The 12,409-nt window shown below is 46.7% G+C and overlaps 1 protein-coding gene across 1 annotated transcript in view; it reads right to left on the reverse strand.

Moving 5' to 3' along the window:
- Nucleotides 1-460: 460 nt before the first annotated feature.
- The window catches only part of LOC126525280 (uncharacterized), a 36,057-nt gene continuing 24,108 nt past the window's right edge, over nucleotides 461-12,409 (reverse strand). The window contains exons 5-6 of the mRNA XM_050173306.2: nucleotides 4,632-5,066; nucleotides 461-748 (exon numbers count right to left, since the gene is read on the reverse strand). Of these exons, the coding sequence (XP_050029263.2) occupies nucleotides 461-748; nucleotides 4,632-5,066 (723 nt within the window). The remainder of the gene's footprint in view (nucleotides 749-4,631; nucleotides 5,067-12,409) is intronic.

Raw genomic sequence — 12,409 nt, forward strand, 5'->3', positions numbered from 1 at the left:
TTGATTATTCTCGACAAGATCGCAGTGTTATCTGATATTTCTTTTAATATATGAAACGTCTTAGACTCGAAAATTGAAACCTATGCCTATAGTGCCCTTTTCATTTCAGGAAATCAAAATAAAAGTGAATCAAACGAACTCTTTCATTTAACGAACTAGACGCGAGAGTTAACACAAAGATCGCCACGCAATCATCATCCAGCGCTCTATCAAATTTGACAGTGAAGGTGGAGCAATTGTAACAGTAACCAACACAAACTAATTTCCTACGACGTCGCGAGGTCATGTGTCTCCATATGCATAATATGACACACTGTAAACGTCTAACAAAAAGATGTACCGCGTCCATGTACCTCACAGTGTCAACCGTAGCCTATACATCCTGCTATGTACAGTACACACATGCCTGCGCTTGGGGGAGGCGTCATTCACGCGACCGTCGCAAAACACACGCGCGCCCTCATTCACGCTGCGACGAAGTCGTCTGGCTCTCCTCCTTGGCGGCGGCCAGAGCGTACGTGTCGGCGAAGTCCCTGAGCGGGAACTGGCGCGAAGCCTTTGCGAGCGCGAGCGCGTGCGTTCCTCCGGCTTCCTGCGGAGCGACCGCTGCGGCGGCGCGCACGCGGGGGTCGTCGCTGAACAGGTTCGGGATCCTGTCCAGGGCCAGCTGCTTCGTCTCCGGCAGCAACCGCATGAGAACCACTAGTGAGAACCCTGCCGACGCGCCCGCGGCGATGAAGTACCAAACCTGGAAGCAGAAAGGATAGGACCGTGCGAAGTAATCAGTATTGTCAAAATAGTTCGCGCAGAGACTCCTCCGGGAGTTGTCTAGGTATGCGGAAGTGTTCCTCCACTTGCTCATCTCCACTCAGCCCGGTGTCATTATCAGCGTTATCAAACTTGACCCGACCAGTATAAACGACAGCACGGCGACACAAACTGGTGCGGACGGCGGCGCAAGGTGGATTGATGACGCATCGGTTATGACCGGTTATACGTTCTTTAGGGACTTATCTGCGTCGAACAATTAGGAACCGTGATGAACCGTACTCCGGCGGCGATCGCGTATGGCGCGGCCGTGCGGACGCTGTGTTCAAAGCGATCTGCGATGGCGGCAGGGTGTGATAGTGCTGATAGTTTCGTGAGCGCTATGTTCTTGCCGCTTACTTCGCGTTGAAGCAAGAGGCAGCTCGAAGGTGACCTGGCTCGCAGCTGCGGGCCCTATCTCGAAAGCGACGGTATTACGTGACGGACGAATGTAGGCCCGGACAGACGGTTTTCGTCGTTGGGTAAGCATAGAAATGCTTGCGCATTTAAAGCGTAACGATCCATCAGTATGGTACCGTCTCGTCCATCATTTTGTTTCTGGCACTGTAAATTCACAAACCCGCCCATTTTCGCTTGGAAATTTATTATATGTTCAGCTTCCTTTGCGCGTTCTTTGGTCCAGTGAGTAGGCAGCAAAGGATTCCCTTGAGCAGCGATAACATTGTCCCGCAGTATTAATCACTGCAGGTAGCCCAGTGCGTGCTAACGCGTGAACCGGTTCGTAAGATGGGTCTATATAGAAAGAACAATCTTATAATATTATTTTGGTATAATAAACACCCCCATCGTTCTTTATTATTCAGTCAGGCTTACTTACACTATACGTCACGAGATAGCCATCACAGCAGAACTCCGGGCCACTTTCTCCAATCCGCCACCCCCCCCTCCTCCTGGTACGCAGCGCTTTGTGACTCCCCACATTCGATAGTATTTTCCTCCCTGCAGCTAGCACTACACGTAGGCGATGTGCGATATTGCACAGCCTTCAGGGTTGGCCACGGTAGTAACGAAACAAGTCCTGGCGTTTCTTCGCCGTAGTTACAAAAACGTCAGTCGTCATGCCTTTGCCATACAAGTATTGTCGTCTTGCTGTGCTTGTCGCACAGACACGCTCTCGTCAAACACGTTCGCTCTACACATAGACGCTGGTCCACGCCGTAGAGCTCTGCGAAACCCCGAATGACGTTACATAGCGAGGCCCCTGCGAAATGCTTCGTATAAAATCGACTTCCACTGTTGTGTATGAGATCTACATGATTCTTACAGTCCAAGTTTTGATGTATTTCATTTATGGCACCCGTCTTTCAACGTGTCTTCCGTGCCACGGCGCGTATCACAAAAAATAATTACGGCAGGATTCTGTTCATACGAGCTGATCATAGGTAATCCCGACGGTGAACGTATTAGCAGCAATGCCAGCAAAAACCAATTGCAAGCAGCAGTTACGAACTAAAAGCTTTGTGAATTGGTCCTCGAATACCTACGCGCAAAAAGCCGGAGTTTCGTCCGAAACGCGACATATCAATTGTGATAGGAAAACATTAGACAGCTGTGCGAAGTAAGGGGAGCATTTTTATCTGCCGTGAAAACTTTTAAACATTCCGTTAATAACTAAAGTAACAATCACGGCGTAGCGTGTGCACAGAAAAACATAAACAAGCCTCACTCGATGACCACGGACACTAGCTACCAAAACGCTGGCGGGAGGAAGGGCGGCAGCAGCAGCAGCAAATTCGTGCTGCCTCTCGCTTCGACGAGAACAAAGAGGTGCCAACACATTGTACAAAACAACGTCAGCCCGCGGCTCACCTATACTCCGCTTCGTACATCAGGTGCAACGTTGTTGAGGCTAGAGATGCTTTTTGCAGCGGCTACGTTCGCCCTTCGAAATAGGTGTTTTGCGAAAACACGCAAAGTGCCTCGAGCGGGGATTCGCGCGGTAATTTTCCGCGCGTTTGCGGGCTTCTACCACGCTCGGAAAAACACTTTTATTGTTTTACGTATTCAGCACTAAAAAGCTGTGTCGAGAATTTTTCGATGTCGCTCTACAATTTTCTCACGCACACGTGAGAAATTGATTAAATATTTAACACTAATTATATAATGAGGAGGAAAAAAATAGTAATGACATAAATAATAATAATATAAACAATGATAATATAAAGAATAATAGTATCCCCAAGCGACGGCAAGCAACGTTACCTTGGTTGTGTCCAGCTACGTGGCATTTCCATATTTTTCAAGTGTGGCTAAAATTAGCTGGGACCCGCTGTATTACAGCGTGTTCAAAATTAAGCTTTATGGTTTTCATAACATTAGGCACTGAGAGGCATGCGAAGACCACCTGTGCAAATAAGTTATGTGGCCAGGGGAACACAAAATGAGCTGATATAATTATCGCTGTCAGCAACCCAATTAACTAAAATTGAACAATTACTTTTTTTTTCTTCACATCAGTAAGTGGCTATGTTCGTAATGAAAAGTTAGGGGCAGTCGCGTTCCTACAAAGCATCATTTGGAAGAATTCTTCTACGGTGTCTGTACTCCGAGATATCCGACTCCAAATTTTATTTGTCGTTCGCATGATTACGCATGCAAAGGAGTCACGATCGGCGCAAAGCTCCTCCTTGATGCGACGCGGCTGTTACGCGTTGCGCTTAGTCTGACAACGAGGCGGAGGCTTCTGCCAATCAGCAAGCTTAACATGGCAGCTATCCTGGACCGCCACCACATATTCTCGAAAGTGCAGACGCATTGCACGGACCAGAAAAAATTATTAGCCGATAAAATTTGCAGCTCCACGTCACGTTTCGTCATCTTGACGAAAACGCAAAATTGTAAAAGTTCGTCTTCCCGAAACAAATTTCAACACACGTGACATCTCGACAGCCAATCAGAGAGTCCACATGGCGGAAAATGGTGGCTGTACAGCCGCCATGTTTGTCGAGAATAAAGTCCCAGGAGGTGAAAACTCTGTATGCCTCTAATTGGCTGTGTCATATCCTGTCACAATTACGTCAGACACACAATCAGCGCCAGTTCCTCCCCTGGCTAGGGACGGCGTAACAGTAGATCTGAAGCACAAGAAAACTGCCAATGACGTCGCGCTCCTCTCCTATCGCCCTCTACCGTATCTCCCTTGCCGGCTCCTTTACACTGATGATGCTCCACGTCTTCGCCTTATCTTTGCTGCGCCAGCCGCTCGCCAGTTGGCGTGCGCCACCACTCGGCCTCACTGTGCGAGAGTCGCGACGCGGAGCGCTGGTTCCCGCGTGTTACCCATGCAACATGGGAGCGACTGGAAACCAAACAAAAACCTTAGTTTTTGTTTGGCTCTTGTTCTTATTATTAGCCCATTCTTATTCTTTTGATTATTTCCGTCTCATGATCTGGATCCGCCGTCACTACCTGCCCTAAGTAGACGTATTACCTTACCACTTCCAGTGCCTCGCCACCTATTGTAAATTGCTGTTCTCTTCCGAGACTGTTAAACATTACTTTAGTTTTCTGCAGATTAACCTTTAGACCCACTCTTCTGCTTTGCCTCTCCAGGTCAGTGAGCATGCATTTTAGTTGGTCCCCTGAGTTACTAAGCAAGGCAATATCATCAGCGAATCGCACGTTACTAAGGTATTCTCCATTAACTTTTATCCCCAATTCTTCCCAATCCAGGTCTCTGAATACCTCCTGTATTTGTATTTGATGTCGCAATAAAACGAGCATTTAATTTAGTTGCTAACGTTTAGTGTCGTGTAACTCCCCCTTCGACTCCCTCAAGCAAATAGCCTGAACCGAAACCTAACCTGATAGGAGGTAGAACGCAGGGACCAGCGGAACGCGAAGAACAGGGTGCGGTCGACGGCGTACGTGAGACCTGCCAGCAGACCGTGGCGCCGGGGCGGCAGTATCTCGGTGCACACCAGGATCGAGACGGGTCCCAGGCCCACAGAGTAGGCCACCACGGAGCACAGGGCAGCGCATATGATGGCCCGCTCGTAGATGGCGTTCTCGACGAGCGTCTCGGCGAGGGTTATGCGCTGGACGAGGTAGGCGCTCACCGGCAGTATTATCGTGATAAGCATCGAAGAAATGTACAGCAGGAATCGACGGCCGATGGCGTCCGCCAGGAAGATAATGCCCGGCATGATGGAGATCTGGAAGATGACCATTACGACGTCCTTGAGGCCGTAGAAGACGTCCCTGCCGCCCACCAGCTGCAGGTCTTGGTATTTCTGCATCTGGATGTCGTGACACAGATGTAACGGAGCTCGTCGGCAGGAAGACAAGCAAGAAGACGAAATGGAGAAAATAAACGTTGGAAGTTTATTGGCCGTACCGGTGTCCTTAAACAAGTCGGCGTCTAGCCTACCACACTCGTGTGCCCGTTATTAATTGTTTTGTCCACCACCACGTGACTTTCGAGACGCAGCGCTGGTAAACAAGTTCATTATAGAGTACGCCGCGAACATCTCGGAGTGCACGCGTAACCTATTAGTACCACGGCCCGTTTACCTAGAACCGGCGAGAACGTTCGAGCCGCGTGGGCTGACTGACGTCAGAGCGTGACAACCTAACGAGCACCCGCCGTGGTTGCTCAGTGGCTATGGTCTTGGGCTGCTGAGCACGAGGTCGCGGGATCGAATCCTGGCCACGACGGCCGCATTTTGATGGGGGCGAAATGCGAAAACACCCGTGTACTTAGATTTAGGTGCACGTTAGAGAACCCCAGGTGGTCGAAATTTCCGGAGTCCTCCAATACGGCGTGCCTCATAATCAGGAAGTGGTTTTGGCACGTAAAACCCCATAATTTAATTTTTTTTAACCTAACGAGCGGCGCTGCCGAAGCAACTGATCCCAACCGTGGGCTCAGCACATGCCAAGCGAAATGCGATCACAAATGCGGAAGCCGTCGAACACGATCATAAAGAAACAAACGTGACAGTGGAGTAATATGGCAGTAAAATTTTAGTTTGTGCATATTCTAAAAAAAAAAACTGCCGAAAATGGAGAGAAACGCGATTCCAACTGGCTGAAACATGCACGACTAACAAAATTCGCAGGCAAGAAAATAAGATCATCCTAATTGTGGAGTGAAAGGAACGTTATTGTTGAAACCTTAAGAGATTCAGAAGCGGTAATCTGGATTAAATATCAGGCACTGGTAGGTGAATTTGTAATTGACATTAAGAGAAAGAACTGCCCTCGTACATGTCGCGTGATGCGCACAGTATGAACATGGCTGTCAATTTTACGAAATAGGTGTGATGATCACAATACGCGTCTCTGGGGGGGATTATATAACTGCGTGTTCATGAAAATGGCTGATGCAGCGCAGAGCTAACTGGAGCTGACTGCATTGAGAAAGGCGTAAGTGGGGCTTCTTGGAAGCCGCCTTCGTCGCCGAAGGGCAAGTGCACGTTGCCTTCGTACAGGAATTGAGCGCATTTGGCGGTCTTCACACTTCAGTTGGTTGAAGTGCTACTGGCGTGTTTTTCGCCTCGGATCAAAAACGGTACCGTTCCTAATATTGCCGTTCGCCAAGGATTCTACGAGCAACAAGCAGTTAGTCAAGAGTCATTGCATACTTCAGCTACCTTCTACGCCTTCAGCTATTTTTGTGCGACTGCATAACGAATTTCTGGGGAAGTTTAGCAGGTTGCGTTTCTTGAAGGTCCTAGCGCACTGAGAAACATTTTGCTGACCTTGTCGCTTTATTGCTGAACAGTCGACTGTGCCACCAGCACCGTTCATGCTTACGACTATATTTTAACGCTTGATGTACACCAGTCGTGAGCAAAATTACAAAACACCTGGGAAGCCTTTACCTATTTAACGTTCTTGAGATCCATAGTTGTTCTAGTTCCATTTTCTTCCCAGTGAAATTCGCGCTTTTTGCGCACACATAGCACAGTGCATATCTTGCAAAGGGTATGTTGCACTATATGTAAGTAAACTAACGTCTTCGCTGTGTCGGTCGAATCACCCGGCAATATGTATTGATTGGATGGTTTATTGATAGATACGATCAAGTTTGCCTCGACAGAGGCAATAGTTTATAACCGCCACAACAGTGCCGTGAAAGAACCCAGGATACCTTAATATCTGCCGGCACTGAGAAATTCCCACCATGCGAAATAACTATGTTGTTGACTGTACCACTCGGGCACGTGTGAAACATTGGCTAACTTACGGATTGTTTAATCACTACTGGAGCAAATTTTTATGAGTTGACTGGGTAATTGAGCTCCCGTGTGTGAGTCGGCCTTCTTTGCGGAGGGCTTGCGCAACTGATGTAACGGTGCAAAAGACTGTCCTTTGAAAACATCACAACAGTACAATAGATACACTTTGTTATTTTTGTCCTTTTCTGTGTAACCATGGTGTCTATACATGCAGATGCTGTGGTACAGGTTGATAATCTTTAAGTATTGTGGAATTTAAGATAAAGTGTCCTTTTCCATATCACAATATTCTAGTCCGTGAGCTAGATTCTTCATAGAGCCGGACACTACATGCACGTGGAATCGAAACATAGGTTTAAGTAATGAACAAAATACACTAATTATCATTTGAAATAATTACTTTTTGGCCGATGTTGCAATTTACGTATTGTAGTCGGTAAATAATAGAAATGACATATATCATCATCATCATCAGCCTAGTTACGCCCACTGCATGGCAAAGGCCTCTCCCATACTTCTCCAACTACCCCGGTCATGTACTAATTGTGGCCATGTTGTCCCTGCAAACGTCTTAATGTCATCCGCCCACCTAACTTTCTGCCGCCCCCTGCTACGCTTCCCTTCCCTTGGAATCCAGTCCGTAACTCTTAGTGACCATCGGTTATCTTCCCTCCTCATTACATGTCCGGTCCATGCCCATTTCTTTTTCTTGATTTCAACTAAGATGTCGTTTACCCGCGTTTGTTGCCTCACCCAATCTGCTCTTTTCTTATCCCTTAACGTTACACCCATCATTCTTCTTTCCATAGCTCGTTGCGTCGTCCTCAATTTCAGCAGAACCCTTTTCGTAAGCCTCCAGGTTTCTGCCCCATATGTGAGTACTGGTAACACACAGCTGTTGTACACTTGCCTTTTGAGGGATAGTGGCAACCTGCTGTTCATGATTTGAGAATGCCTGCCAAACGCACCCCAACCCATTCTTATTCTTCTGGTTATTTCAGTGTCATGATCTGGATCCGTGGTCACTACCTGCCCTAAGTAGATGTATTCCCTTACCACTTCCAGTGCTTCGCTACCTATCGTAAACTTCTGTTCTCTTCCGAGACTGTTAAACAATACTTTAGTTTTCTGCAGATTAATTTTCAGACCCACCCTTCTGCTTTGCCTCTCCAGGTCAGTGAGCATGCATTGCAATTGGTCTCCTGAGTTACTAAGCAAGGCAATATCATCAGCGAATCGCAAGTTGCTAAGGTATTCTCCATCAACTTTTATCCCCAATTCTTCCCACTCCAGGCCTCTGAATACCTCTTGTAAACATGCTGTGAATAGCATTGGAGATATCGTATCTCCCTGTCTGACGCCTTTCTTTATAGGGATTTTGTTGCTTTCTTTGTGGAGGACTACGGTGGCTGTGGAGCCGCTATAGATTTCTTCCAGTATTTTTACATATGGCTCATCTACACCCTGATTCCGTAATGCCTCCATGACTGCTGAGGTTTCGACTGAATCAAACGCTTTCTCGTAATCAATGAAAGCTATATATAAGGGTTGGTTATATTCTGCACATTTCTCTATCACTTGATTGATAGTGTGAATATGGTCTATTGTTGAGTAGCCTTTACGGAATCCTGCCTGGTCCTTTGGTTGACAGAAGTCTAAGGTGTTCCTGATTCTATTTGCGATTACCTTAGTAAATACTTTGTAGGCAACGGACAGTAAGCTGGTCGGTCTATAATTGTTCAAGTCTTTGGCGTCCCCTTTCTTATGGATTAGGATTATGTTAGCGTTCTTCCAAGATTCCGGTACGCTCGAGGTTATGAGGCATTGCGTATACAGGGTCGCCAGTTTCTCTAGAACAATCTGACCACCATCCTTCAACAAATCTGCTGTTACCTGATCCTCCCCAGCTGCCTTCCCCCTTTGCATAGCTCCTAAGGCTTTCTTTACTACTTCTGGCGTTACCTGTGGGATTTCGAATTCCTCTAGGCTATTCTCTCTTCCACTATCGTCGTGGGTGCCACTGGTACTGTATAAATCTCTATAGAACTCCTCAGCCACTTGAACTGTCTCATCCATATTAGTAACGATATTGCCGGCTTTGTCTCTTAACGCACACATCTGATTCTTGCCTATTCCTAGTTTCTTCTTCACTGTTTTTAGGCTTCCTCCGTTCCTGAGAGCCTGTTCAATTCTGTCCATATTATAGTTCCTGATGTCCGCTGCCTTACGCTTGTTGATTAACTTAGAAAGTTCTGCCGGTTCTATTCTAGCTGTAGGATTAGAGGCTTTCATACATTGGCGTTTCTTGATCAGATCTTTCGTCTCCTACGATAGCTTACTGGTTTCCTGTCTAACGGCGTTACCACCGACTTCTATTGCGCACTCCTTAATGATGCCCATGAGATTGTCGTTCATTGCTTCAACACTAAGGTCCTCTTCCTGAGTTAAAGCCGAATACCTGTTCTGTAGTTTGATCCGGAATTCCTCTAGTTTCCCTCTTACCGCTAACTCATTGATTGGCTTCTTGTGTACCAGTTTCTTTCGTTCCCTCCTCAAGTCTACGCTAATTCGAGTTCTTACCATCCTGTGGTCACTGCAGCGTACCTTGCCGAGCACGTCTACATCTTGAATGATGCCAGGGTTCGCGCAGAGTATGAAGTCGATTTCATTTCTAGTCTCACCATTCGGGCTCCTCCACGTCCACTTTCGACTAACCCGCTTGAGGAAAAAGGTATTCATTATCCGCATATTATTCTGTTCTGCAAACTCTACTAATAATTCTCCTCTGCTATTCCTAGATCCTATGCCATATTCCCCCACTGACTTGTCTCCAGCCTGCTTCTTGCCTACCCTGGCATTGAAGTCGCCCATCAGTATAGTGTATTTTGTTTTGACTTTACCCATAGCCGATTCTACGTCTTCATAAAAGCTTTCGACTTCCTGGTCATCATGACTAGATGTAGGAGCGTAGACCTGTACAACCTTCATTTTGTACCTCTTATTAAGTTTCACAACAAGACCTGCCACCCTCTCGTTAATGCTATAGAATTCCTGTATGTTACCAGCTATTTCCTTATTAATCAGGAATCCGACTCCTAGTTTTCGTCTCTCCGCTAAGCCCCGGTAACACAGTACATGCCCGCTTTTTAGCACTGTATATGCTTCTTTTGTCCTCCTAACCTCACTGAGCCCTATTATATCCCATTTACTACCCTCTAATTCCTCCAATAACACTGCTAGACTCGCCTCACTAGATAGCGTTCTAACGTTAAACGTTGCCAGGTTCAGATTCCAATGGCGGCCTGTCCGGAGCCAGGTATTCTTAGCACCCTCTGCAGCGTCACAGATCTGACCGCCGCCGTGGTCAGTTGCTTCGCGGCTGCTGGGGACTGAGGGCCGGGGTTCGATTGTTGTATTCATATAGGAGGTTGTGGCCAAGTACTGCACCAGGGTGGCCAATCCTGCTCTGGTGAGAGAGTGCGTTACCGGTTCTGGTCACCGGGATCAGGCCGCACTCCAGGCCTGTTTGTGCAATTTTCTCAACACACGGTTTTTTTTTTTTTATTTTCCGGTGGAGAATTGCGCGGCACCGGGATTTGGATCACGGTCCTCTTGCACTGGAGACGGATACTCTACCGTCCCCGTAGGAGTTAAATTAAAAATTAATTTATGGGGTTTTACGTGACAAAACCACTTTCTGATTATGCACGCCGTAGTGGAGGACTCCGAAAATTTCGACCACCTGGGGTTCTTTAACGTGCACTTAATTCTAAGTACACGGTGGTTTCGCATTTCGCCCCCATCGAAATGCGGCCGCCGTGGTCGGGGTCCGATCCCGCGACCTCGTGCTCAGCAGTCTAACACCATAACCACTGAGCAACCACGGCGGGTCCCGCAGGAGTTGTACGCCTCATTTAACCTACAGTGGTGCCCTATTTGATCAGTCAAGGTGGACCAATCTGAGCTCGGTTATACCGCATGGATGGCACTCGGCTAGAGAACCTGGTATTTATGACCTGCACATGTGAGGCCATACATATTTGAAGATATATATCTTTCTTTTTCTTCTTTAGGAGGGTTCCCGTACAGTGTTAAAATAAAGGAAAAGACATTAAACGAAAGAAAAAAAAGAAAGAAAAAGGGGCGAAAAAAAAAGGAACACAACAGGTGATTTGAACTCGTGACCCTTCGATGTTGCCCGGAAAGATAGCTCAGTCAACAAATGCAAATATATATCTTTTCACCGTCACAGCAATCCTCTCCTGTTTCCCCACACTATCCCTAACGTTCCTATCGACCCTGCCCAATCATATTGCTACGGGATAGTATTTCCAATGACGAAGAGCCGAGCAGTAAGAAGATGACTACGACGATGAGAAGCTAGCGCGGGCTGTTGCCTCTTGGCCAAGCGCAGCGTATTTTCTTATAAATATACTTGTACATAGCTTTTCGTCTGCGTCTTCCTACGTAACATATCTGGTGGAGGTGCTGGGTGTTCTTCTAGGTGTTCTAGGTGTTCATCTTAGTCATGATCTTACGTGGAATAGCCATATCACGAACATTATTTCATCTGCTAACAAAACGCTGGCATCGTAAAGCGTAATCTCCACTCTGCCCCCAGCATGTTAAGCTACTCGCATACAAATCACTAGTTCGATCGCAATTAGAATACGCATCGCCCATCTGGTCTCCGAAACAAGTATACCTGGCTAATTCACGTGAATCAGTTCAAAATAGGGCAGCTACATTCATTCATTCCTCGTATTCTTTTGATATCAGCATATCATCTCTGAAATCGCAGTCCAACATACCTACTCTTGCACTCCGTCGCCACATTGCTAGTTCATGGTTATTTCATAAAGTCTCTTATTCCGAGCTATCACAGGAACCCTACATCTGCCCTCTCCTACCACGCTTCTCTCTTCGCACTGGACATCAGCAGCAGGTATCTCGGCCGACAACTTTTTGTTCATCATTCTTTCCCCGGACTGCTAGCGACTGGAACGGCCTTCCCCAAGAACTTGTTGCTATCACATGCCCATCTATGTTCCTTAACCAAATTATGCGTGCACTAGCATCCCGATAATAACTTTTGTTTGTATAACTCGTTCAAATATTTTTCTGTATTCTGTTGTTAATCTATAAGTGTCCCACCCCTTATGTAATACCCTCACGCGAGGGTCATTAAGGAAACAAAGTGAAGTGAAGTGAGAGTGGGTCTGCAACGTGGAGCCACATGGAACGAATTTCCAGAATAACGCAACTTTCCAGATATGCATCATCTAACTTGCAGTAAAAATGCACTGTTATTCTAGTTACTTCGTTTACAAAACGCTATTTTACGCATTGAAGCACAAAAGTAACTGGAACGCCCATGAATTCGCTCCCACACTTTTGGA

The sequence above is a fragment of the Dermacentor andersoni genome, chromosome 3 (genome assembly GCF_023375885.2).
Source record: "Dermacentor andersoni chromosome 3, qqDerAnde1_hic_scaffold, whole genome shotgun sequence".
NCBI lineage: Eukaryota > Metazoa > Arthropoda > Arachnida > Ixodida > Ixodidae > Dermacentor > Dermacentor andersoni.